This window comes from Diuraphis noxia, unplaced genomic scaffold, assembly GCF_037042655.1.
Source record: "Diuraphis noxia isolate RWA-SAM2 unplaced genomic scaffold, SU_Dnox_SAM2 contig0003, whole genome shotgun sequence".
Classification (NCBI taxonomy): domain Eukaryota; kingdom Metazoa; phylum Arthropoda; class Insecta; order Hemiptera; family Aphididae; genus Diuraphis; species Diuraphis noxia.
The window spans coordinates 36,342,611-36,369,955 of NW_028301713.1; the positions used below are offsets into that span (position 1 = coordinate 36,342,611).

Genomic DNA, 27,345 nt, shown 5'->3' on the forward strand with positions numbered 1-27,345 from the left:
TGTATAATATATCCTAGACAGATAAACCGTCTCCGCTCAGAATTGTTTTTTGTATTCAATGATATAATTTCATTGGATTCAAATTTAATTCCATCCGTTGCAGTAATCCACTTTCCCATTTTTGGATTTTGTATATATTATGTAATAATATTATACTCGCAGATTGTAATTATATAATTTTTTAATAATTGTACATTTTTTATGAACGTAATTTCATTAGTATCATCTGTATTTTGTTTTATCATATTTTAAATTGGCTTCAATCAGTGTATATATCAATATGTTTTCAATAAATAAATAAATAATCTGTAGTGTATGTACTTACTAATTAAAAATAATTACAGCATTTGATTGCTTTATATAAAAAATCATATAATTAGGGATTAATGTGTCTTATCGTTTCAATTATTGTAATTTATATAAAATATATCTAAGTTAGTGATCTGGCGACATCATTGATTACTCTGAACACTTTATTCAACAGCTTTTTATTTTTTCGTATGTATCAATGTATCTAAGGTTTTTTTGTTGTACAGATTTAAATTTCATATTTGTTTGGTCATGGTAAAAAAAATAAGCTTATCGTCAAATTCTCTATACTATAGGTCTATAGAGTCTATAGGTTTAAAAAAATAATTATTAAAGCGTAGTTTTATTAAACGACTTTTAACAATTTTATGATAAGATATTTTTAATTTGTGTAAAATACGGTGAGTAGAATACTATTATACGAAATAAAAACATCGATATGGGTAATGAAATGAGTATTATGAAAAAAATGAATCAAATATTCTGTAAGTAAGAGAACTCAATAGTCAACAAAATATGATGTAATAAAAATATGCTTTCATACTTCTAGAAATACGGCTTATTGAAGTGGTTTTCAATAAAAATACCTATTATAAAAATTGTAAAGCAGAATTTTTTTTACAATCGTAATAAGAAGGGCGATTTTTTATATCATATTTCAATCGTCCAATATTGCATGATAAATTAATAAATTTCTTTACTTTTCGTCGATTAATTTCATAACTAATTAATAAAAATATCGAAAATTGGGCTTCTTACTATTATAGATGAAATTCTCCTCTACAATTTTTATAATAGATATTTTTACTGTAAACCACTTCAATAAGCCGTATTTTTGGATGTACGAAATCATGCTTTTATTACATATTTTGTTGACTATTGCGTTCTCTTAGTAGGTATAACTATAAGATTCAGATTTTAATCCTCTAAAACCTATGCAAACGTTACTATACAAAATACTAAAATAGCAAACAATTTTTTTTAAGGTAATTTCTAGCATCAAAATTATTTTTCGTAATACATAAGTGGAAAAATCTAAAAGGAATAATAAAATCATTAATGATGAATATTGTTTTACATATTTCAATCATAGAACTCGTCATATAATTTAATGACTATTTACTACTGTATTTTACACACATTTTTAATTTAAACTTCTTATTATAAAGTTGAAACAACTGAAGTGCATACGAATATTGTATATTGTATTATTGTATGTAATATACATAGGTACTACCACATTCAAAATCTGAAATATTATAGAATATTGAGCTTTCAGGTGAACTTATTTAATCATAACGTAATACCTATTGCTTAATTATATAAGCTGATTGTAGATTATAATATTATAACAGTTAATACAATATTTGTATTCAATTATTTTACAATTATTATAAAAAAAAAAAAAATCAAATGTTATAAGTTATAAGTTTATAATATTATAATAATAGATTGTACACAATTACATACTAAATATACTAGTATACTTAATTATTATGAATGAAAAGTTATTTACGAAAAGATATCACAAACCGTTTTCGATATATTCTTGATGACCATAGGTTATATGAACCATATTTTTGTAATGGCTCTAAGATAAATGAAAAAACTATATTGACGAAGCTCAGACTTCTCGTTAATTAGAAGAATTTATTCAAATAGTAAATCGCTTAGCAAATAATGCTGAAAATTTATTAATTACCGTTGACAATAATATTTGTGAACAATTCAATAGCATCATCAGTAAACACCTTTCAGGCAAGCGAATAAATTTTTCCCAAAGATATATATATACAATGTTCAAGTAGAAGCAGCTTTACTATCACATAATACATCTGGAAACTATATACGTTCTATTCATAAAAAATTAGTATAAACTATAAGCCCTGGTAAGAGAATAAATAATTTTGTGTACTATAGATAAGGTATTATATATGTTACGGTCAAAAGCCGAAATCGGGCAAACCTCAGAAATGCCCGGGTAAAACGCGAACTGCCCACAATCCTTGGGCAAAATGTCATATTTCGGATTTTGACCGGGCAAACCTAGTTTGGCCAACCTCATTTGGGCAAAACCGTATACTGACTTTTATCGTAATGACAAACCCGTTGTGTCTTATATACGTTTGCTAATATTAAATATTATTATACAAATATAATTGAATAAACTTAATTAAAACATTCAAACCTCACTTGAGCCAAACTGTAGCGTTTATAATAACCACATACAAAAAAATAATAATTATAAATTATTGTACAGATAAACAGATATAATTGAATACACTTAAATAATAATAAAAATATAATGATATTAGGTTTTCTTATAATATATAATTCTGTAATTTTGAGTACTAGCAGTCCTCAGTGGTATTTCGATATTCGGTACATTATTGCTACTAATAAACTGTTCCTTGCATTGAAATATTTGGTTTCTGGCATAAAGTGATGACAAAATTCCATTTTTGGTTCCTATTTTATAGAATCCATCATCAGTAACACTTAATTTAACACTTAACACATTATTTGCATCGACTTTTCCTCTATTAACACAAGGCAGTAGAATTTTCACTGTCATTTCGACTGTTAGAGGTGGAAATTGATTTTCACTCAGTAATTTCATTTTTTTTTGCTTGCGCAACGGTACAATATTGTATCATTTAGATAAGGTGTATTTTGTGTACCTTTAATAAAGGTAAAGAGTTGATAAAATACGATAACAACGATAAATTAACAAGATACGTGGTCATTTATAATGGTAATAAATTCGTACGACAAAAATCACTATTTTTGATGTCAGTACATATTCAATTAGAATGTATATAGTTATATTTAATATTAGCGAACGTATATAAGACACAACGATTTTGCCATTACGATAAAAGTCATGTATACAGTTTTGCCCAAATGAGGTTGGCCATAACTAGTTTTGCCCGGTCAAAAGCTAAAATATGACATTTTGCCCAAGGATTGTGGGCATTTCTGAGGTTTGCCCGATTTCGACTTTTGCCCGTAACATATACACAGGGGGCCAGATTAGTATGTATCGAGATTTTCACTTTTAATAGGCCCATTTCACTGGCCCAAAATTACAACTAAAATTCTTACGAGTTTATATAGGTGATGGCTTATTGTATTTTAAACATGTATTTATTTTCATTCGCACTCATATGATCGGGATACACACATTTTATCTATAGTATATGCCTAACCAATCCGGCCTTGTCTATTTATTATTATGTGCAAATCATTTTTGATTTCAATTGTATTAAAAAAATCACAATAAGTTTTACTTATAAATTATTTTTGATTTTCTCTTCTTTTAGGAGATATTAGTCAAAAGTTTTTAAATACAAAAGAAAAATAAATGTTCTGAAAAAAGGAAGAATGTTGTTTAATGATAATGTATCAAAGAAAACTAAATATTACGGCCCGGATGCCGACTATGGGTTGGCCGAACCCCTAGAAGACGACAAACCACATAATTATGATGAAATTAAATTTGCATTTAATATTCATTTTATGTAAATGTGCATCAGCGAGATACTATAGAAGAAAATACTCAAAATCAATCAGGTTCTAGAATATGGCACACTGAAAGACGAAAGCGATTAACTGCCTCAAATTTTGGACGCATATGCAAAAAAAGAGCTACTATACCTATCATGTAAAAATATTGTATATGATTTAATATATAGAAGTTTTTATGAAAGTGAGTTTTAAATTTTAATTTAAAACGTGTACACACTTTTACATATTTTGATATACATTTAACAAATTACGTATATCTATATTGTATTTGCAGGTAAATAAATATTTGGGATCTGAATCATTCAATAAAATAAATAGTTTCAAGAAGTTCTAAACGATCAGTTTTTCTATAAAACTTTTACAATCCTTTAAAAATTTAAAAGGTATATTATCATTCATAAGAAATTTATGTTAGAATTTTTATCGATATTATTAAAATAAATATAATTTAGTGCATTATTGAGAATATGTAGGGTATTTTTAAATTTGTTTTAGGGAATTAAAATCTCAGGCATAATAATGATCATGATAATTGAACCGGAAAATCCCAGGGAGGGGGCAACTGCCTCTACTTTCCCCCCTGTTGGTTTGACTTTAAAATATTGTCATTAGTTTTTGAAATATAGTTAGGTACTTGTTATGTAGTATAATTTTAACTTATTATATATTTTGTAAAATGTGAATAGATGGAGTGATTGATAATGACACTATTATCGAAGTCAAATGTCCAATATCAGCTAAAGACTATTATACTTTTATAGATGATTTTAATGACAAAAGTGTATTGCACATAATATAATATCGATAATAATTTTCTTTGTGGCTTTATTAAAACTAATTATGATTTATTATTGTTTTATTCATATACATAGTTGCAACAATGTGAACTTTTTCAAAATAAATTTAAATTAAAAAAAATAGTGACTATTTTTATCAGGTCTAAGGACAAATGCATATTTTGTAATTTGCACTATAGCCATTGGACAAGTAGTGAAAGTGTAGAGTATAATGATGATTTTTGGCAGACTAAAATGGCACCAAAATTAGAAGTTAGTATTTAAATAAAAATAATGACTGGAATAATATACAAAACTTAAAATATAAAATAAAGCATATTTTGAATAATATTATTGATGATATTACGGTTTTATACCATGATTACAGTTTTTATATGAATTGTCTACTGCCAGAATTGATCAACCTACAATATGGAAAAAGGTTACTTGTTTCTGATATAAAAGAAGGATGATTTAAGTATACCCACAGACAGAAAAAAAACACACATAAATACAATACATTTTTTGCTCTGCTTAGAATCTAAAATAAATTACAAAATACTGTTTGTTATATACCTAATATTATATTTATAAATTAAATAAATCCATTTATGAACTCATACCTATATATTTTTACGATAATGTATTCATGGTCAACTGGCTTTATCATGAATATATTGAACGTTTAAGTCAAAATGTTGACGAAATTAAAAATATACACACAAAATTACGACTTTCATATTAAATTGAAATACATAAATTCAAAAAAAATACTAGTTGTTGAAAATTGAAACAATCCACTGTTACTTAAATTATAAATTTCAATAGTCAATCAATGAAATTTTCTAAAAAAATTATTAATTTAGACTATTATTTTATGCTGTTTACATTTACTATTTTCAACTATTTTAAACGTTACTAATACCTACGTACATATAGGAGAATAACCAACTATCGTACGAAATTAACTTCAGGTTAACCAAATTTAAATCGTGAAAGAGGTAATATAGTTACTAAAAAATGTATTAACTCAGTTAATTTATTATTTTACGTGCATTAAAAAAAAAAAAATGATTAGGTTGCAAATGTAAATCAAGTCATGTGGTTAAAATGAATTGTATTTTAAGTATATGTATAAGTAAACAAGAGCTTTCATTGACAAATAGGTCAAACGAAGAAGAACGCTGCGCGAAATAGTAAATACATTAGAAATGCATGCTACAATGTACGGAACAGACCATGCCAATCTTATTGCATGGACACGTTCAAGACGACAGTTCGTGAAATATTAAAGTGCCTCTCTCGAGTAACTCGGGCCGAGTCTCCTGTGACTCCGCCGCGTGAGCCCCGTGCCCACGTCACGGAGACAATGGGCGTGGTACGGCCAGCAACGACGGCGGCGATACGAAACACAACGCCATCTCTTGAGCGTTGCATGATTTTTTTTTTGTTGCGCCCTCTTAACTCGCGAGTTCCCAGCACCATACCGCGGATCAAATACCAGGATTGTATGCACTAGTGACAATGCGTCGACCACACAGAACATTAGCGCTCAGTAGTTAAATTCGAGGATCGCACACACCATAATGATATTTTTCTATCTAAAAATAATATGGTATTATATTTAAATAAATCGCTAAAATTATTGAGCATTATCAAATTTCAGAATTATAATATTGAAAAAAATAAGGCTATAGTGTAATTTTTATAATAATACTCGCGATCCCCTGACCTAGTTTTGTTACAAACCGCGGATCAGGTATCAGGAACGCATGAACAAGTGGTGATGCCTACCACTAAACAGTGCTCCGCAAAAATCGAGCGGCTGTTCTTAAAATCATACTAGTCACCAGTTGAATTCGTATACTTGTTCATTCACAACGGTTGGTTTCACCCTTGTGAACTTAGCAGTGCAATGATAACAGACAACTTTTAAAAAGGTCTAACAAATTTGTTAGTGAGTTGTTAGAGATTGTTAGCCAACTTTCAAAGTTTGTTAGACATTATTTTCGGCGCAATAAACTTTTTACCGTGAAGATAGCATTGCAAAAGTTTGTTAGAACTTTTTTTTTCGCTCAAACAAAAAAATCTAGGTTTGTTAGAGATTGTTAGATAACTTTCAAAGTTTGTTAGACATCATTTTTGGCGCTAGAAATTTTAGATTCTGAACGAAGTGATGAATGTATTGATTTTACAATGATGTGTTTTTTTTTTTTATGTTTTTTTTTGTGTCTGTGTACAGCATAACTAGTCGAAATAATGCTTCAATTTCAAACTTTGGGGGTGGTTTCCGATGTAAAAGTGAATATCCTTGGTGCATTATACAGGTCGAAAGTAAACATTTTCCAACAGTTTTCAAAAAAATCGAGAAAAACAAAAAAAAAATGACAGAAAAACGGGAATTTTTACGCAAAACCAGTTATCGACTAAATTGATATTTTTATATGGTTGTAATTCAAAAACTAATCACTGTAAATACTTCAAATTTTCACCAAATGTTAATGTTAGTGATATATATATATAGTTTAATTTTTGACATTTTTTGAGTTATTTATAGACCACATAAATTTTTGATTTTTATAAGAATTTTATTTGAAGTGTCGGTACAAAATTTTTGGATAACCAAAAAAAACTTGAAAATTTAATACAAAGTTCCTTATGAGTTGTTCTTATTATTGTAGCTAAAAAAAATTAAAAATCGTTAGTCACAATTTTTTTCCTATAAGCTTTTATAGTTGAAATTTTTACGAACTCTCTAGACGCCTAATATACAGCAGATTTTGTTAGCGTACCACTGGTTAAGAAACGCTTTACCTATTAGAGTTTTAGAAAAAGATAATTCAGAGCTATATTCGTTGTAATATATTGTAATTGTATGAAAAATTAGTATGAATCAACAAGTAGGTATATTTGATAAAAAAAAATGTAATGTGATTAAAAAAAAATGATTAAATAAAAATCGAATAAGAATAAAATATCAATATTTTTGACAAAGAATCTAATTTGATTAAATAAAATAATTTAATTTAATAGAAGATTAATACATGATAAAAAAATCTATATTAGATAAAAAATGTAATTTTATCAATAACTTGTTCACTTATGAAATATTTTTAACATTTAAGTTACTTTACTTATTTTTATTGAAAGTTCAATATAATATTTCTTTTAAAAATCGTATTTAGGTACATTGTTATTTAATTTAATTGTTTCTTATATAAAATATTAAATGTGGTGTTATCATAATGTTATTTATATTGTTTAGTCTTTTAACTTTTCGTTGAAGGTCATCATGGAGGTAGGTAATTATAGGTAATTATATTAATATTAGCATTATGTTTGTTTATTATTTTTTTTTTAAATCAAATAATATTTTTTATTCAATATAATTTTTTTATTCAATAAATCCAACTTTTTAATCCAAAATATCTGTTATTTATTAATTCTAATTGTTTTTTAATCAAATAAGAAATTTTATTCATATTAATTTTTTTATTTAACGATTTTTTAATCAAATTAAATGTTTTATCCAGTATACTTTTTTGTTCACATTAGATTTTTTTTTTAAATTTAAAGAAATAAAGCTTCGACTACATAGATCATTGGCCGCTGTATTAGATTTATCTTTTTCTAAAACTCTAATAGGTAAAGCGTTTCTTAACCTGTGGTACGCTAACAAAATCTCATTTCATGAAAAAACTGAAAATTATAATTATTTGCATTAAATTATATTTGTTACTTCATCTGATACCTATCATTAATAACTGTGAATATTTCGTTTTCCATAAATTGTAGTTCTGGTGGTAGCATTGCAAAAGTAAAAAATTTCTAGCGCCAAAAATAATGTCTAACAAACTTTGAAAGTTGTCTAACAATCTCTAACAACTCACTAACAAATTTGTTAGACCATTTTAAAATTTATTTGTCTGTTATCATTACACTGCTAAGTTCACAAGGGTGTTGGTTTCCGTGTAATCATACATATATAATCTTTCAATTCACTTAATTGGTTTAAGACTACCTCAGAACGTAATCAAGCGTTTTAACAATTCAACTTCACTCACAAAATGTCAAAATATATGATAGTATAATATGAAATTGTGGAAAATAAAAATAAAAACATTTTTAACAAATTAGCTGAATATCTTTTTCAAGAATTTATGTTTATAATTTATGACAGAAGCGTAATTATCCAAGCTGGTAAATAAACTAGGGTTTAAAGTGACGTTCGAGTATTGAACAGTATTTTCAACGTTAACACGTTGTCCGTTGTACGATACTACAACAGTATTTATGCATGTGCTATGGCGTAAATATGTATAAATGAGATACTATATAAAAATATCATATACCTAATAAGAACTCGCTCAAACCATAGATATTATAAGACTAATAACATCTATGAATCAGACCAGACGTCAAAATAAATTGTATATTTATATTTTATTCGTAATTTTTATTGATTTATATGTATTCTGTAATTAATTTTAAATTATAATAAATTAAATAATCATTTAACTTTTTGAAAACACCACAATTCTGTACTTAGAAAAAATTGCACCTAAATGTATTGATACCATCGTTACTTGTAGCTAGCTATCAATAATTTAATAATGTATGTTCCTATTACCTATACATTATACATATATGGTGTTTAAGCCAGAATAAAGTAGGATTATCCATAACTGATTAGTTAGTAGTATGAAGCGTCTGAAAATGTGAGTTTACGCTAATTGATAATGTAAAAATAGATTTAAGCCCCCCTCCACAGATGTGACCAATAATTTACCACATATGGTTCACATAAGCGAAAATGTTTTCTCGCGATTTAGCTGCCCGTGTTACTCGCTGCAAGTAGGTATAGGTACTGTAATTGTAATATATGAATAATATACTTGTCTTAATGTAAATAAATAAAATTGTAAAATAAATATACCAGATGCAAACATATTTGAGTCAAACGTGTGAAATCAAACGCAATCATATATTATTAAAACATATTACCTGGATCCCTATTTTTGGATAGGTAATGTTTAAGGAAATTCTTCTATTATGGGTATACACCACTTACTAAAAATGTATACATTAATATCACAGTATAAAATAAACAATAATAGAACTAATATACAATTATATTACAGTATACACTGCCCAAAATAGCCTCGACCTCAAACTAACGAAGTTCAAAATTCGGGAACTGCTGATCGTGTATAGTGTACTGACGTTATACAATTTTGGATTCGGGAAGATTTCGACTCGTATTGCATGTGATTTTATTCTTGCGGGGCTACCTGAAGAAAAAGGTTTTTAAAAATCGACCTCATACCTTGGAAGAACACAAAGAACGAATTCGGGAGGAAATCAGCACTACACCTGTCGAAATATATCAAAATGCGGCCGAAAATGTCAAAATCGTCTTGATTTATATGTCGCTGCTGGCGGTCATTATCTTTCTACTGTCATTTTAAAACTCGATAAATAAAATGGCATTATGCACTTAATATAATTAAATAAACTTCATTTCTATAAGTAGCATATTTCTTTTAAAATAAATGCTCAAATCTGCACTGCTTGTTTTGGCCACACATTGTTCCATTGAACAGTTTTATTTCGTCATAAATTATATTTTGGTAGAAATCATAATTTTTTTATTAGTTCGAATTTAAATAATTAAAACATGTTATATATAAAATATTTTTGTGAATTTTCATCTATCAGATAAAAATAATATCAAAGAGTTAGGTATCTTGTTTAATAAAATTTAAACATAGTTATGTCGAATAGTTTTATTTCGTCAGAAATCATAATTTTTTATTTTTCCAGTATAAATACTCATACTATGGTGTAGATAACATTTTTTTTGTGAATTTGAATCATTCAGAAAAAAATAATATCAAAGAGTTAGCTTCTTTAATACAATTTTAACATTGTTATGTCGTCAGAAATGATATTTTTGTGGAAATCCTATTATTTTTTTTGTTCAAATAATTTTTTTATTCCTTCCAATATAAATACTTATAACATAATGTACATACAATTTTTCTGTACATTGTAATCTATCAGAAATAAAGAGAATCAAAGAGTTAGCTTGTTTAATAAAATTCTAACAGTGTTATGTTGAATAAATTTATATCGTCAGAGATGATATTTTGGTAGAAATCCTAATTTTTTTTTTTTTAAATATATATTATAAATGGCTGGATTGTTAAATAATTTTTTCACAGTGTTGTATCGATTTGTTTTATAACAAACATATTTTTATGTTTATTGTAGTTTATCAAAATTAAATTCACAAAATTTCTTATACTTAATACATTTTTAGTTAATTTTAATCAAATTGATAAGTTTTAGAAAATGCACTGCATTCGTTATTAAAAAAATGGCCGCTTTTTCTTCTGAAAAGTCCATTGATCAAGTATCCGTTGAAGATTTTGAAGAAATTTTAAACACTGGTTGTCGACAATCACTTAGTTTCAACATATTTCAAATCCAGAGTGTACATATCAAACAATCGGAGGCTATTATACGTGGATTGCTAGAAGAACTCCACTGTTGGCTGTTGCGTTTCCAGGTAAATACGTGCGAATTCGTAAACGTGCATCGACCTACGTTTAACCCGAATACAATATAATGCAATACAATTGGCCGTATCGTTCCAAACTCATAATTAATCCTTCGCAAACTGTGTTAGACGAGTTAAAATTAATTGTTGACATCGTAAAAGAAAACTAGTCATTGCACTATTGCAGACAAGCTGTAAACATGGATCAGAAATGAAATGAAATCCTGAGGACGGCATCAAGCGAGGAGAATGAGTAACACTGAAGAAATAATTCAACTTATTCCTGGCGTATTATTAGATAAACCAGTCACATATGTTATCGTCCTATTGTTTCTACAGAGAGAAGGTTCGATAAACCTGATGAACCAGTGGCCTACACAATGTACCAAGCTGCAGGTGATATTGTTAATACAAAAGTTGACGAAGAGGCATATGTTGCTGGAATCATTAAGTCAATTGCAGAAGATAACGTCTACATAGTTTTCCCATAGTCAAAATATGGTTGTAAGGAACTTCTATTTAAACGCAATGAAATAAGACCTTATGAAACCCAATTCCCTGGAGAGAAATTTCAACCATTATACTTAACATCAAATAATATGTCAAGAGACGCACAAAGAATGCGATAAGACGACACGAAGATAGAGCTCTTCAATATCAACAACAATAATAGAAAATAAAAATGTAGTTAACAACCAAATCATTAACATTAACCGAATGTATACAAAAAAAAATTTATCTCATATTATGAGACCAAGTCATATTAATTTAATCTTGGAATAATGGTAAAATAAATAAAATATAAGTAGTTTTACAAGTGGTGTGCATAAATCCATGAAATATTATATAGGTAATTCTGGTGAATGTTGAATTATTTCATATTATGCAATATCAATTGTTGAAAGTAAACAATATAAAGCTGCAGAAACCTACAAAACAAAAAAAACGAATACATATACGATATAGATAACATATATAACATTTTCTGTGCATTAATAATAATCTATCAGAAAAAAAATATCAAAGAGTTGGCTTGTTTTATAAAATCATTAAATGGTTTTTCAAATAGCTTTATTTCGTAAGCAATAATATTTTCGTAGATATCATATTTTTTTTTACTGGTCCAGTTAAAATTATTATACTGTGTTATTCATAAAATAATTTTGTGCGTTCTCAACTATCAGTAAAAATTAATATCAAAGAGTTAGCTTGTTAAATAAAATTTTAAATTTAAATCATAAATCATATTATCATGAATACGGCGGCTCATTCGAAAATACAACGATTAATGTTTAAATTAAATTTAAATGCACGAAAATCATATATATATAATATAACTAACTTTATTATCCGGATACGCCCATGTGCAGTTTTGTTACGTAAAATATTTTTCAATACATTTTTTTCCTCTTCTCGGATAATATTGGCCATTGTTCAATAAACCAGCGGAGTAAAAAATAATTATTTTAGTAATAATCATAAACTTTATAATTTTAAGTAAAATTGACTTACATAAACAATAGTCAATATTGAAATTTAATGTAAATTAATTGGGTTAGAATAGGTTATGTTTCAAAACTTCAAAATAAATTTTTTTAGAATTAACTGTTTAGTACAAATCCAATCCGATAAGAATTTTCGTACGAGTATAGCACAATTGTGTGAACCTAAATCACAAGAGGCATGATCTGAATTCTGAACGCAATGAACAACGAAGATTGGAGTAAAGACAAGCGCGTTGATTCGTAGTTGACACACGTTGGCATTCGCAGTAACAATCCATATGTCTAAAGGCCAAACGAGTCTGTTTGAGGCTTAAATTAGGGCACACCGTATTTTTCGCACGGATATGCCAATTATATGTGGCATGTTCTAGTATGGGTAAACCATCCAATTTGTTTGTGTTGGCTAAAGATGGACTCACCAAAAATATCGTACACTCCATTGCACTAAGAGACTGATAATGTTTTTTAATTTTCATAATGTGTGATAGAAATTTAACTTGACATTTATTAGTTAAGATAATAAAATTATAAAAGTACAATGAATTCAAAAAAATGAATATTTTGTATTTTGTTATTGTTCTCAGTGCTCCATTTATCTTTCAGTCATATACCAGTAAAACACACATAATTCAGTTATTTTTTATTTGACTACCAATATAATCATAAGAAATAATTTATATGGCACAACAACGTATGCCGATTCGCGTATTAACAATCCTTATTTGAAACTATAGCCACGATATAAAATTCCTGCTAATGATTGGCTTACTTGAATTTTGCTCGAAATTATTGTTATTATTATTATTACTAATTACCACCAATAACTGATAACAATAAAATATACATTAAAATAAATCTAAAAATATGTTAAACAAATATAAAATATGTTTACTATAGCATATCTGGTAATATTGAAATAAAATAAACTTAAAAGTAAAAATGTATAGCAAACAAGTGTCGTTTTTACAGGTTTAAAAAAGCACACAATATGATAAATCTATTTTGTAGTATACTTATAAAAAAAAAGCCGGACTTGAATGAAAGGTTAGACTTCATGAACTTATAATGAGAATTTTTCAATATTAAAAAAAAATACTTGGTTACATGAAGGATGAGTAGTTTCTTTTAATTAATGCAGTGGTACACTACTGATAAAAATATTGAAAACAGTATTTATTTTATTACATTGGTTATGAGTGTGCTGCGAAAACTTGTGATGTATAATTATGTGCGGGAAACGACATTGAACAATAAGTATTGTATTTGGTATATTATTAATACAATTGTGATTTGTGTTGCATTTTAATAGCCTCGTATAAGAAAGCATAGGCCATCGGGTATAAAATTACAAAATATCGATTGGTTATTTTTATAATAAACACCCGAGTACTGACGCCTGTTGAAACCTGAAAGTTGTTTATCTTCAGAGTGGCGACGAACATAGACATACACCAATATATAATGGCTATAATTGAATAATACCTAATGGTGTGTTATTGGTCAGTGGTCCCACTGGTTATTGTTATTTTTATAAATAATATCTGTAATAAACCCAAACAAATCTTCGCATGCAGATGTGATGTGGTTAAGGCTATGATTGCTGATTGTTATTAGTTATTAGTGTTTGTGAATTGGACTTGATTGTGTCCAAACAACTACGCGATTTTAATTATTGATCATACGATATTATAAATTATGGACAAAAAAAGGAAATGAGGGGCAGAAAGGGATCGTGAAAAAATAAAAAATTACTAGCGAAATGTGCTGAAATTGTAATCGATTAGATTCATTTTTTCGCAAAAGTACACCTACTGAAGTGACTGATAGCCAAGACAGTCAATTGTTGGCCGGAGATTGGAAACAATTTTTTGTACCATAAATATATTTGATTGTATTTACTGCTAAGCTAAATGTTCTAGTTATGGTAGGGTCATTGGGATCATTTTTAATTAAAATAATATAATAAATTGAATAACGTTTATTATTATTTTATTTGCTGGTTAAGGGGGTTCTAGTCGGTCATTTTCTAAGGAGTAAGATTTAGGCAAATTATGTGTCACGTATAACCTGGTCATATCAATGTGTGCGAGTGTAAATGATCATTAGTGTGTGTGTGCGCGCTGGTGTACAGTGTATCTCAATAATGCATTAGGAGTTACGACGGGCGCATGTAAACTCCACCGATTGCGACCTTTTTAGACCTTTTTTCATGTAAATTCCACCGGTACGTTTATTTTACCTGAAAAAAAAAATGTAAACTCCACCGGTATGTTTTTTCATAGCAGCATCAAGTCAATTTTTCCAATTTTTTTTTCAATACAGTAATAAATTCCAAATTAAAATAACAAATTGTATAAAAAATAAATATAAATTACATTTTTAAGGTCATTTTTTGAGGACATTTTTGGGTAATTTTTAGAGCATATTTGTATGGTTTTGAGTACATTTATGTAAATCCGGGACCTAATTATAATAGGTACATATATCTATTGCATTTAAATACAATAATTTAAAAAAAAATCATATAGAAATAATAGAAAGATATATAATTATTAACATTACGTAAGTAATACGTACCTACATAATTTATGTACAGATTTGTTATTTATATATATTATATTCAGATACTTATATTATGTCGGTTGCCACGTCCCCGGGGTGCTATTTCATTCCGCACCACGCTGTATACCGTCCGGAGGTGGACAGCAATAAATTACGTGTAGTTTTCGACGCTTCCGCGAAATATGACCGCGGGCCGTCATTAAATGACTGTCTGTTTCTGGGGCCTAAGCTCCAACAGGACATTGTAGACATCCTAACGCGGTTTTGCGTACACAAATACGTTTTTACGACCGATATATGCAAGATGTATCGGCAAGTTTTGATTTTGCCAAAATATCGTAAGTTTCAACATATTTTGTGGAGAGCGTCGCCACATGACAAACTGCTTGAATACGAATTGAATACGGTCACGTACGGTGTTAATTGTGCGCCGTATCTCGCGTTGCGCGTGTTACAGACGATTTCTTCCGACGATTGCAATGAGTCCGAGGGGGTGCGTAATTCGTTGACGCGTCAGACTTACGTCGACGACATATGCGACGGGGCTGATACTATAACTGATGTATTAAAATTACAATCCGATTTGATTTGTGTGTTGAATAGGTCTGGTCTAGAACTTAAAAAATGGTCGTCGAACACTACGTCGGTTTTGGACGCAGTGTCGGCTGCGAATCGTGTGCACGCACCTACGCCGTTCGAAACGGTATACGGTCAGGGTACTAAGGTGTTAGGTTTAGAATGGCACCCCGACGAAGATTACTTGTGTTGTGCGTTACGTCTCGAACAATCACCTGTTTACACCAAACGCGGTATTTTGTCGTTAGTAGCTCGAATATTCGACCCACTTGGGGTGTTCGGTCCCGCGGTGTTTTTAGCAAAGTCCATCATGCAACGGACCTGGCTTCATGGTTTGTCGTGGGATGAACCTTTTTCTACGGACATTCATGATGAATGGGCAGCTTTCGTCGCTGATTTACCGTCGTTACTATCTATTCGCGTTCCCCGGCATTTTAATTCGCACCAGAATGCCCCCTGCTATTTATTAGGATTTTGTGACGCGTCGCAACGCGGATGTGCAGCTGTTGTGTACTTGCGGATGGTCGATGTGCCCGTAGAGCAATCTGTTTTTTTGGTTGGTACTAAGACTAAATATTGGCATCAACAAAATCCATGACAATTCCCCGTCTAGAATTGAACGCTGCCTTGCTGTTGGCTCGGTGGCTAAACCGCATCCGTGACATTTTAGCGGCGCAACTTAATATTATTGATATTCGAGCTTGGTCGGATTCGATGATCGTGCTATCATGGCTAACGGTCCCTCACGAGTCGGTTAAAGTTTATGTTTCCAATAGAGTACATCAAATCCGTACGCTGTTACCGGATTGCCGGTGGCAACACATTGATTCGGTCAATAACCCCGCCGACTGTGCGTCCCGTGGTGTGATGTGCGGCGGTATTATCGCAACTTGACTTGTATTGGCGGGGCGCACAGGTGGCGTACGATGACCCATCGGTATGGGACAATTCTCGTCCGTCGCTACCCCTTTGTGAAATACCGGAATTGCGACTTGCATCGTGTGCTGCCCTCGTTGCCGACGTACCGAGTGAATGGTTTACCCGATTTTCAAATTACGACCGTATGTTGCGCGTAGTCGCGTTCATGCGCCGTTTCGTCGCGCTCTGTCGACGAAAGATTAGTCGTAAAGACGGTCCCGTTTATTTACAAAAATGTGATTTGGATAGTGCCGTGAACGTGTTGATTGTCGAATCACAGCGTGTGCATTTTCCCTTATTACTCGGTGAGCTATTACGCAATGCGCGGGTATCGTCCAGACCATTAGCGCGGCTGACCCCGTTCATTGACCCCGACGGTGTGATCCGCGTCGGCGGTCGGTTGCGTCACTCGTTGATCGCGTACGATAACAAACATCCAGTGCTGTTATCAAAAAGCTCGCATTTTGCCTTGTAGATTGTGCCGACGGTGGCATTTGTTGACCTGTCATGCCGGCCGGCGATCTTTAACGGCGTTAATATCGCGCCAATTTTGGGTTGTATCACTCCGGTCCCTTTTGTACAAGATATTAACAAATTGTACTATATGCGTCAGGTTAGACGCGCGGCCATTGCAGCCGTTAACTGCTGATCTGCCCCGTGCACGAGTGCGACCGCGGCGCCCCTTCGAAGTCGTAGACTTGGGAGGGTTAGTTATGTGAATCATAGTGGTGGGTGAGAGCACTCACTTGACAATAATTTTTAATGGCGTTAAAAGTGGGTTATTTGTTATTTGGTGAGGTATTGAGGAGTAGGGAAAGGCTGGGAGTGGTGTGATGTGGTATGGTAAGGATAGGTGGTGGGGGATGGCATAGGCTCGTATGGGTTTATATTTTAAGGTGTTAATATAATATTAGGTAAAACATTCACTTACAATAAGGTGTGATGTGATTGGTTATGGAAAGTATATACATCTTAATTTCTACTAACAATAGTTATTTTAAAAATATTCCAGATATTATCGATATATATATATATATATATGTTATGAGATATAGAAGTTATAACTTAAATATACATACGCTTTCATAATTCACTCGATTTCAATATTTTAAGTGTGTATTAATATCACATTGAATATTAACAAATAACTCTTACGATAAGTATTTTAAGTATTGTTAGACATTTACTATCATTTTTATTTATTATTATTATTATTATTATTATAATAATATATAATCAATATTTTATTTAATGTAGTTATTTATGATATAGTTGTATGTTGAAGGGTTAATAAAAAGGTGTATTTTTTAAAATTGTTCATAATCGAATTGATTCCACAAAATGTAATTTTATACAATAAAATACAATAAGTATTCAGTGGCGTAATTTGACTATGTTTGTGGGGGGGGGGGGGGATAAAATGTTTTAACATTTTAGTAGTTCAATAGGACTACGGAAAAATAGTAGGATAGGATAAGATAGGATAGATATGACAATAGTCTTTAATCTAGATAAAATAATCTGATAATCGTCGAGCGTCGTCGATCCACGATAAAATAATACTTTACGGGGCTTATTTTTGTACCACTACGGCACTACACAATGCATAAACAAACTCAAAACATACACAAAACATATTGCAATAGTGATACTTATAAACTTGCGTGGCTGCATTTAAAACGAACTAGGTTTAGGTAAGAAGTATTTATGTACAACTAGCATAAAGGATTTGTTATTTTTGTATTATTTCTATGAAGTATAAAATATAGACTATTTATAATAATGTCTGGAAAGTCACTGTAATGGATGACGTGTTAAACTTGAATTTAAATTGTGATTAAAGTAATATATTTTATTATTAGGCATTCGCATTATATAGTAGTGTAGGTACCTATACTGGCTATCATAGGTGCAACTAGGGTGGTTATTGGGGGTGCTGAAGCAATTTAACACAATCCATTAGAGTGACTTAGACTTGTAACCTACTGTACAGCAGAGCGACACCCACTAACCCACCTTTTTTCTGTATACTTTTATCAATATTATTGTTTACTGTGCATGATGCGCAAAGTTGGGCAAGAACTAGTTAATAAGTTAAAACTTAAAAGTTAATTAATAGTTACTTTTTTTGATAATTTTTAACTTAACTACCTTTAAAAAAAAATATAATATCTGAAAATATCACATCATATTTTATTATTTATTGTTTACAGCTATACAATACAATTTGTTATTTTCTATTTATAGGTAGGAATAGGTATTTTTAGAAAATATCACATCATATTTTATCATTTATTGTTTATAGGTATACAATACAATTTATTATTTATTATTTAAGGGTATACAATACAAGTTACTCAAACCATGTTTATGTAAACATGTGTTTATTGTATACAATACAATTTATAGATATTTTTACATAAACATGGTTTGAGTAACTTGTATTGTATACCTTTAAATAATAAATAATAAATTGTATAGTATACCTATAAACAATAAATGATAAAATATTATGTGATATTGTCTAAAAATACCTATACCTACCTATAAACAATAAATGATAATACTTTTACCAATGCACCGATTCACCGTTACAAGTGTTTTGTGCAATTGCAGTGAAAATTAATCGTGCTGTTGTTTATCACATAAATTGTATTATTATTCCAATATGTTTGGTTTATATTCGAATTAGACGAATTGCTAACTTGTATCGAGTTAGGCGGTGGCAATCCCTTATCAAAAGATTTCTCCAAAGCGGATACAACATTATAGTATCCACTCTTCAAGACCGACGCTGCATTTAAATTAACGTTGTGGGACCTTATATTATTCGAAAATATTAAATTTTCGAAGCTTTCGAGTTGATTTTTAATTTGCATGATATCTTCTTTAATTTCTTCTAAATTGGGTTCCTATAATAAAAAAAAAAAAAAAATTACAATTTATAATAATTTTTAGGTGTGTAAAGTAACTTTATGTTTATTGTTATTATTAAGTATTTTTCCCTTATAAATACCAAATTATTATAAAATCATGTAAGTTTCATTAATCAGTTGTTGAACTAATAATTGCAGTGGCGTATTTAGGTTTTTGTTGTCGTGGGGGGATATGATTTTATACAGTAGCTATAAAAATGTTGTAATTTAAATGATGTTAAAATTGTAATAGTAAAAATAAAAAGCATTTAAAAAAAAACAATTTTAAAATTTACTAGGGTCTTTAAAACAATTTCACGGTCTATCAGTTAAAGAATAAATACATCAAAACTAGGTATAATTTATACCTACATTCTTAATAATGTATAAACTAAGTACTAGGTACTAGTATGTATACTTACTAATGTTGGTTTTGCACTGGTTGGTTTGGTCCATTTATAACTTTTCCTGCACATAACACAATATAATAATCCAGTTATTATAAAGATGAAAAGAACAATTTTCATTTTAATATTGCTGTGATATGCCAAGTGTCGTTTTTTGATTGGTTGTGTGGCACGAACCCTTACTGTCGACCCAGAGCCATCGACCGATCCGGCTACATTTAAATAATTTAATAATTGTGGCGTATACCTTACCACGGCGTATTCAAAACTTACCTCCTAGGCACTGCTCCAATCCACGAAGGAAGAAAGAGGACACTTTACAAATATAATGGAGATTGAATAATAAAAAAAAGTAAATAAATAACACGCAAATACTGTGTTTTTAGATACGGGCACAAAGCGCCGCCGTACTATTCAAAATAATAAATAATCAAATAATACAATAGAAATAATCAAATTTAAATATATAAATATATATCTGGGCGCCCAATTCAGTAATACAAGAATTGAACTAATTCAATAAATTTACATGAGACCTTGATGGCCTTAACCAAATAATACAATATTTAATATAATTAACGATACAAAGAGTACATACATACGATCTGGCACAATGAATGAATTCTTCGTATAAGAGTGTATAAAAGATCCATAAACGCCGCACAAATAACGGAAGGAAGAAGGATCAAATCCAACGTTGTCGGAACGCCACAACAAACAACGCGTGTCAGTATAAACTGATACGCGGTTGAAATATTACACGCTGCAAATTATAATAAAGAAAGGCCTTTCGATGTGCATTTATTAGCACCTTCACATCGGCGACCACTGTCCGACTACGAATGTCGGGCGACAACTACTATTCATGTCCGACTCGCCGGTGACACCGTCACACCCCGGTAAAGATAATGGACGAGCGGACGAGTGGCGAGTGGGGAGTCTAGAAGGTTCTAGAACGATCTCGACTATCTTAATGACCGGTGATCGATCGATAAAGGCGATATCCGACATCCTCCCCCTAGTAAGACGTGCACGTCTTACTACAAAACAATGCTAGCTCGACGACTTCAGGCTGCTGTAAGTGACTGGGTGACATTGGACCCGTTTTGACCGATGAAATTGGTTTAAAAACCCGGAAGGTTCAACATAAAATAATACAACGAAAGAAAAAATAAATAAATAAATAAAAATAAATAAATAATAATACAAAAAAATTATCGAATTCCAAATATTATACAATTCAAATGTCAGGGCTTATAAATACAATATTTTCAATATGCCCTTAATTTTCTCTGGCATTTATCTATAATACATGTCCACTTTCTCCCGTGAATCATAAGCGAAGTGCCTAGTAAAAAAAAAAAAAAAAAAAAAAAAAATGTATACTGTGGAGGAGTCAGTGACGGAGGAAAAAAAACCAAAAGGGGTAGATAAAACAAAATATGTATAAATAAATAGAATAATATAACGCGAAACCCAACCAAGGCAAACTAAATAGGCGGTAGTTCCCTAGAGATTGGTGGGAAGTTTGACAACCTTTACCACCGGACGGGTAAGGATACCTGTAGCGGTTCGGAGTCGAACGACTCGGACGACCTGGTCAGCGCCTGGTAATACTTCGATCACGCGGCCCATACGCCATTTTAAAGGCGGTGTTTGAGCGTCCTTTATCACAACCATATCATCCACTTCTATGTTGGGGACGTCATCAAGCCACCGACTCCGCATCTGGAGCGTTTGAAGATATTCATTTCGCCAACGACGCCAAAATGCTTGGACACATTGATTGACCAATTTCCACCGCTGTACCCAGGGACGCGTTTCATTTGGAATTTCCGATTCTGGGACAGCAAGTAATGGTCTGCCGATCAGAAAATGGCCTGGAGTTAAGCATTCGAGTTCGGCGGGATCGGACGAAGCGGGAGTAATTGGCCGAGAATTTAAAATGGCTTCACATCTACACAAAATTGTTCCAAATTCTTCGATTGTGAAGGTGTGCTCCCCCATTATGCGAAGTAACAATGTTTTGGATGAGCGCACTGCGGCCTCCCACAAACCACCGAAATGAGGGGCACCCGGAGGGTTAAAGTGCCACGTACAATGAACACTAGCTGTCAGTTGGTCGCGATACGATGGGTCATTGACCAGAGTGCGAAGTAGATTATTTGCCCCAACAAAATTCGTACCGCAATCGCTGTAAATATCGGTAGGCAGACCCCGGCGAGCCACAAACCGCTGTAATGCTGCTATAAACGCCTCGGTACTCAAATCTGATACATACTCTAGATGTACCGCTCGGACCGTGAAACACACAAAAACGGCAAGATACATTTTGTACTGGCGTGGCTTCCTGAGCCGGTTCTCTTTTACTGAAAAGGGACCTGCGTAATCCACTCCGACCCTCGCAAACGGATGGCATTCTGTCACTCGTGCAGATGGTAAATCCGCCATTATTGGCTGAGGGTTTCTGGCCGTAATGCGTACGCACGTGATACATCGGCTAATGATCGTACGGATCAATGTGCGTACCGATAATATCCAATACTGACGACCAACCAACGAAGAAACGATCTGTGGACCACTGTGACCTGTGATGTCATGCCAATGCCGAATTAATAGGACAGAAAAATGTGAAGTCTTTGACAGCAGCAATGGGTGTTTTTGGTTATCAGACAAATCCGATCTTGATAACCGACCGCCAACTCGTACTAAATTTTCACTATCGAGGAACGGACGCAAACGCGCCAATAGTCGTGCCGAGGGCGCTTGCCCCTGCGACAATTCACGGATCAACATACTGAAATGAAAACGTTGCGACGACCGCGCAATCAGGAGTGCTGCCTGGTCGAGCTCTTTCCGGGATAGATACCCATTATAAACTGGTTGCTTTTTGCATCGCGTGATGAACCGGAGCATACGGGCAGTGGTTCGAACTGCTTGAACATAAGTGGAAAAACGCTCATACCACTCAAATTCTTCTTGTATAACCAACACCTTCGATGATTGAATCCTAAATTCAGGCAATTGATCGGCGGTATTAATCGGTGTATACTGGTTCCATTGTTGAGATGACAGATACAGACATGGTGGACCGTTAAAATAGAGATCATGTTTAATGAAATCTGACGGAGTAAGTCCCCGTGAACAACAATCCGCTGGGTTGAAGGCTGATTCTATATAATGCCACTGGCAATTGGGCACGAGAGAATGAATTTTGTAAATTCGATTAGATACAAATACCTTAAATGAATCATGTGGATACTTTAACCAACTTAAAACCGTCGTGGAGTCCGACCAAGCATGTACGTCAAGGATCTGTAGTTTGAGGCTTAATGTGACGATCAGGCGAGCCATCCAACGAGCGAGCAAAAAGGCGGCACAGAGTTCCAGTCGTGGAATGGTAATTGACTTCACTGGTGCAATTTTAGATCGTGCTCCCAGCAACGAAAGCGTAGAACGACCCGACGAATCCACTGCTCTAAGATACACCACGGCAGCATATCCGATTGACGACGCGTCACAAAACCCACATATTGAACACTGCATGTTTCGGCGTGTGCCTAAGAATCGAGGGATGCGGATACATTTCAGATTGGGCAGGTCAACAACGTACTTGCGCCAAGGCTCCGCAATCTCTGGAGGCAGTTGCTCATCCCACGAAAGCCCGGCTTTCCACACACGTTGGATCAATGTTTTAGCGAAAAAGGTGACAGGCGATAAGAGTCCCAGCGGATCGAACATCCGCGCTATCAATGACAACATACCGCGTTTCGTGGAGACGTGTTGTTCGGGTTGAAGGTTATACACAAATGCATCTTCTTGGTGAGACCATTGTAATCCCAATACTTTCGTCCCGATGCCAGCAGAATCATCTAACGACAATGGTTCGCATGTCCTGTCCTCGAAAGGAACCTTATCAAGTATGGCGGGCGTATTACTGGCCCACTTTTTCAAATCCATACCAGCGCCATTTAGAACCTTAATAAGACCATCTTGAAGGGAAAGGGCGTCATCTTCCGTGTCACCACCTACGCAGATGTCGTCTACGTATGTTTGATATAATAATGCTTCTTTTACAAAAAGAAAATTATTACAGTCTTGCTCTGCAATGGACTGAAGTACCTTGATCGCGAGGTAGGGGGCACAGTTGACTCCATAGGTGACAGTATTAAGCTCATATGCTTGCAACTTTTGTTCAGGCGACGATCTCCACAATATATGTTGATACCGCTGATGTGATGGAAGCACGGACACCTGACGGTACATTTTGCTTATGTCGATTGTGAAGGCAAAACGGTGGACACGATACAATAACAAAACATCCACAACATCGCGTTGTAATTTCGGTCCCGGGAGCAAGCAATCATTCAAAGAAACACCCGAAAACGACCTCGCGGAAGCATCAAATACTACACGTATTTTCGGATCGATATCATTAGGACGGTAGACGGCATGATGGGGGATAAAGTAGTCACCATCGGAATTGGCTGGGGACATATGTCCCAATGTCAGATACTCGGACATAAACTCACAATATAATCGCCGAAGACAAGAGTCATTGGCCAATTTCTTCTCCAAATGCTCGAAACGCTTCTCAGCCAAGGCACGTGATCCTCGAAATGTGTCACCGGAAATAGAATGACGGAACAAAAGTGGTACACAAAACCGACCCGAACTATCACGAGTACATCCGTCACGGAATATAGATTCGCATTGTCCTTCTTGCGTAAATTCTTCAGGTGCTGCGTCTGGTTCTTCGAGGGCCCAGAACCTCTCCAGCAATGTTTCCACCGATGTAGTCAATGATGCGTGACATGATATTAAAACATTAGGTAGCGATGTTGGGACCGGTCCTATGACAGTCCAGCCAAATACGGTTCCGAAAGCCACCGGAAAAGCATCACCAACCGACACACGCTTTCCGTTTAGAATTTGAGCAAACAGATCCGCACCTAATAAAACATCAATAGTACCAGGATTGATGAACGATGGATCAGCTAAAGCAAGGTGTTTGTATCTTTCTGCAATTGAATGTGGCAATGGATGCCGTGGCATCTCAGCCGTAATTGACGGGAACACCCACGCATCGAAGTTGAAGATTGGATCCGGTGAAAATCTTGGTTGGGCCTGACAATGGACAATTCCCAGAACGTTTTGTACCGAAACACCACCAAGGCCGGACACAGGAGCTGTCCATCTACGCATCTGGAGTCCTAAACGATTTTTACACTCCAAGGTAATTGCACTAATTTGTGAGGCTGAATCGATAAGCGCTCGCACCGTATGCATCACACCGACATTATCAGGCATGTGGATGAGCGCTGTCCCAAGAATAACAGAAGGCGACGTATTTTGACCAAGACATGACGATGGGGTGGCAATGTCCGATTGTCCCTCCTTTGAGGAGTTCTCTTCCTTTGAAGGCGCTGTAGATCCGACTGAATGCAATAGCGAATGATGCCATCGTGAACACTGACCACATACATTCGAGGATTTGCACTTGGTTACCCAATGACCGGGGCGCAGGCACCGAAAGCATATCCGCTGATCTCGCGCCCAATCGTTACGCGCCTTTTGCGTCCAACCTTTGAATTTCGGGCATGACGTTAGATCATGAGTACCCTTGCAACATTTGCAAAACTGTGCTGCTTTGGGCGGGTTGTTGCTTGTAATCATAGAAGTGTGCAGCGGCGGCTTCCTCGCATTATATGACGCAGTCTTAGTAACTTTGTGAGAGTTTGATTGTTTCGATGTAGACTCCCGTGGAATGCATTCCAATATGGCCACACGTGATTTTATAAACGTCAATAAATCTTTTACTGTAGGGAAACCGTTGGATAATTGCGCTTCGAATAATTTAATGCTGTAAATAGGTAAGCACCGTGAAGCTATTGAAAATAATATAAAATCGCCTAAATTTGGTATATTCAGGGATTCGAGTAACGACACACCTTCATCAAATACCACCAATAATCTGTTCAACTCGGGTAGGTTTTCTGAGGTAGCTCGTTGTGCACTTAACAATTTTTCAATTAAGGAACATGCAACCAGACGGGGTTTGTGGAATCGTTCCTCAAGAGTGGACCACGCCAACTTGTAATTATGATCTGATACCGGAATTCCGCGGATAGCGTCTCGGGCTGCCCCTTTGCAACATCCCACCAAGTAATAAAACTTATCAATATTTGACAAATGTTCTCGACGATCTACCGATGTAATAAAACGATCGCGAAAAGTTATCCACTCATAAATGTCACCCTCGAACGTGGGCAACGGGATTTCGGGCAGGCGGGCAGGCTTGAAGACTGGAACGCTATCAGATCGGAGAGAACCTGCATTGTTAGATCGTGCTTCACTTGGGTTCACATCCACAACCACATTGTCAGGAACCGCTTGCTCGTCTGATTTTGGAACATTCTGATCGACATTATTCAACGACGCCTGTGAACCGCCGTGCTTGGACGCAATAGTTTGATCGGGACAATATTGCATAAAGCGATTAGCTGTTGCCTTAGCAAAAGAAACCAAATTGAACATCTCGACGCCCTCCATGTCGGGGTATTCACTGTCCCGGTCCAAATCCATCAAATGATTTAAAAACGCTTCATCTTCAATGGTGAACGACGCTAACAACTGATCGAGTGTTTCTACCATAACTAATAATTGAGGCACTACCGACGTATCTTCCGCACTACGGAGAGCCAAATCGTAAACTGACCGAATTTTATTCATGTAACCCTTGCGTTTTACTTCGCATTGACGGACCAACCGCCTGGCTCGTGCTTCATCGCCGCTCGAAGCCATGATGTAGGTTTACACAAAAGGGGGAAAAATAAATAATTAAATGGACGAAAAAAAAAAAAAAAAAAAAAAATCAAATGAATTAATGCAACACAAGTGCGTTTTGCGCAAAATATTAACTAGTGGACTAACAATCGCAAAGAAAATCAAAATAAATTAAACGCGACAAGAGGCACGGTTGACGCGAAATAATAATAAAATTATTAAACGTTGATTAAATAATTGAATACGAATAGTACGATTTTCGCAAATTAATAGCAAAATAGATATTAACGCAAAATAAAAATAATTTAAACGTAAACCGCAATGCGCAAAATAATAATAACAAAAATAAAAAATAAAAAAAAATAAACACGCAAAACCAAAAAATATTACGAGAAAAATAAACGCGTTTTTACGCGAAATATAAATATACCAAATTATTAATCGCGAGATAAATGCACGGAGCGCGACAAATACGCGCGCGGTTTACGCGAAGTAATAATC

General features: G+C 33.3%; 2 protein-coding genes across 2 annotated transcripts; one reads left to right on the top strand and one right to left on the bottom strand.

Annotated features, from left to right (window-relative positions):
• Positions 1 to 15,315: 15,315 nt before the first annotated feature.
• Positions 15,316 to 16,416, top strand: LOC107161684 (uncharacterized). Its single transcript, XM_015508193.2, has one exon. The coding sequence runs from the start codon at positions 15,316 to 15,318 to the stop codon at positions 16,414 to 16,416; it is 1,101 nt and encodes a 366-aa protein (XP_015363679.2).
• Positions 16,417 to 21,567: 5,151 nt separating this feature from the next.
• LOC149057289 (uncharacterized) lies at positions 21,568 to 26,862 on the bottom strand. Its single transcript, XM_089223362.1, has one exon. The coding sequence runs from the start codon at positions 26,860 to 26,862 to the stop codon at positions 21,568 to 21,570; it is 5,295 nt and encodes a 1,764-aa protein (XP_089079488.1).
• Between the last annotated feature and the right edge of the window lie 483 nt (positions 26,863 to 27,345).

Excerpts from the sequence above, each read along its gene's own strand:
- LOC149057289 (XM_089223362.1), bottom strand. The coding sequence starts at position 26,862 with ATGGCTTCGAGCGGCGATGAAGCACGAGCCAGGCGGTTGGTCCGTCAA.
- LOC107161684 (XM_015508193.2), top strand. The coding sequence starts at position 15,316 with ATGTCGGTTGCCACGTCCCCGGGGTGCTATTTCATTCCGCACCACGCT.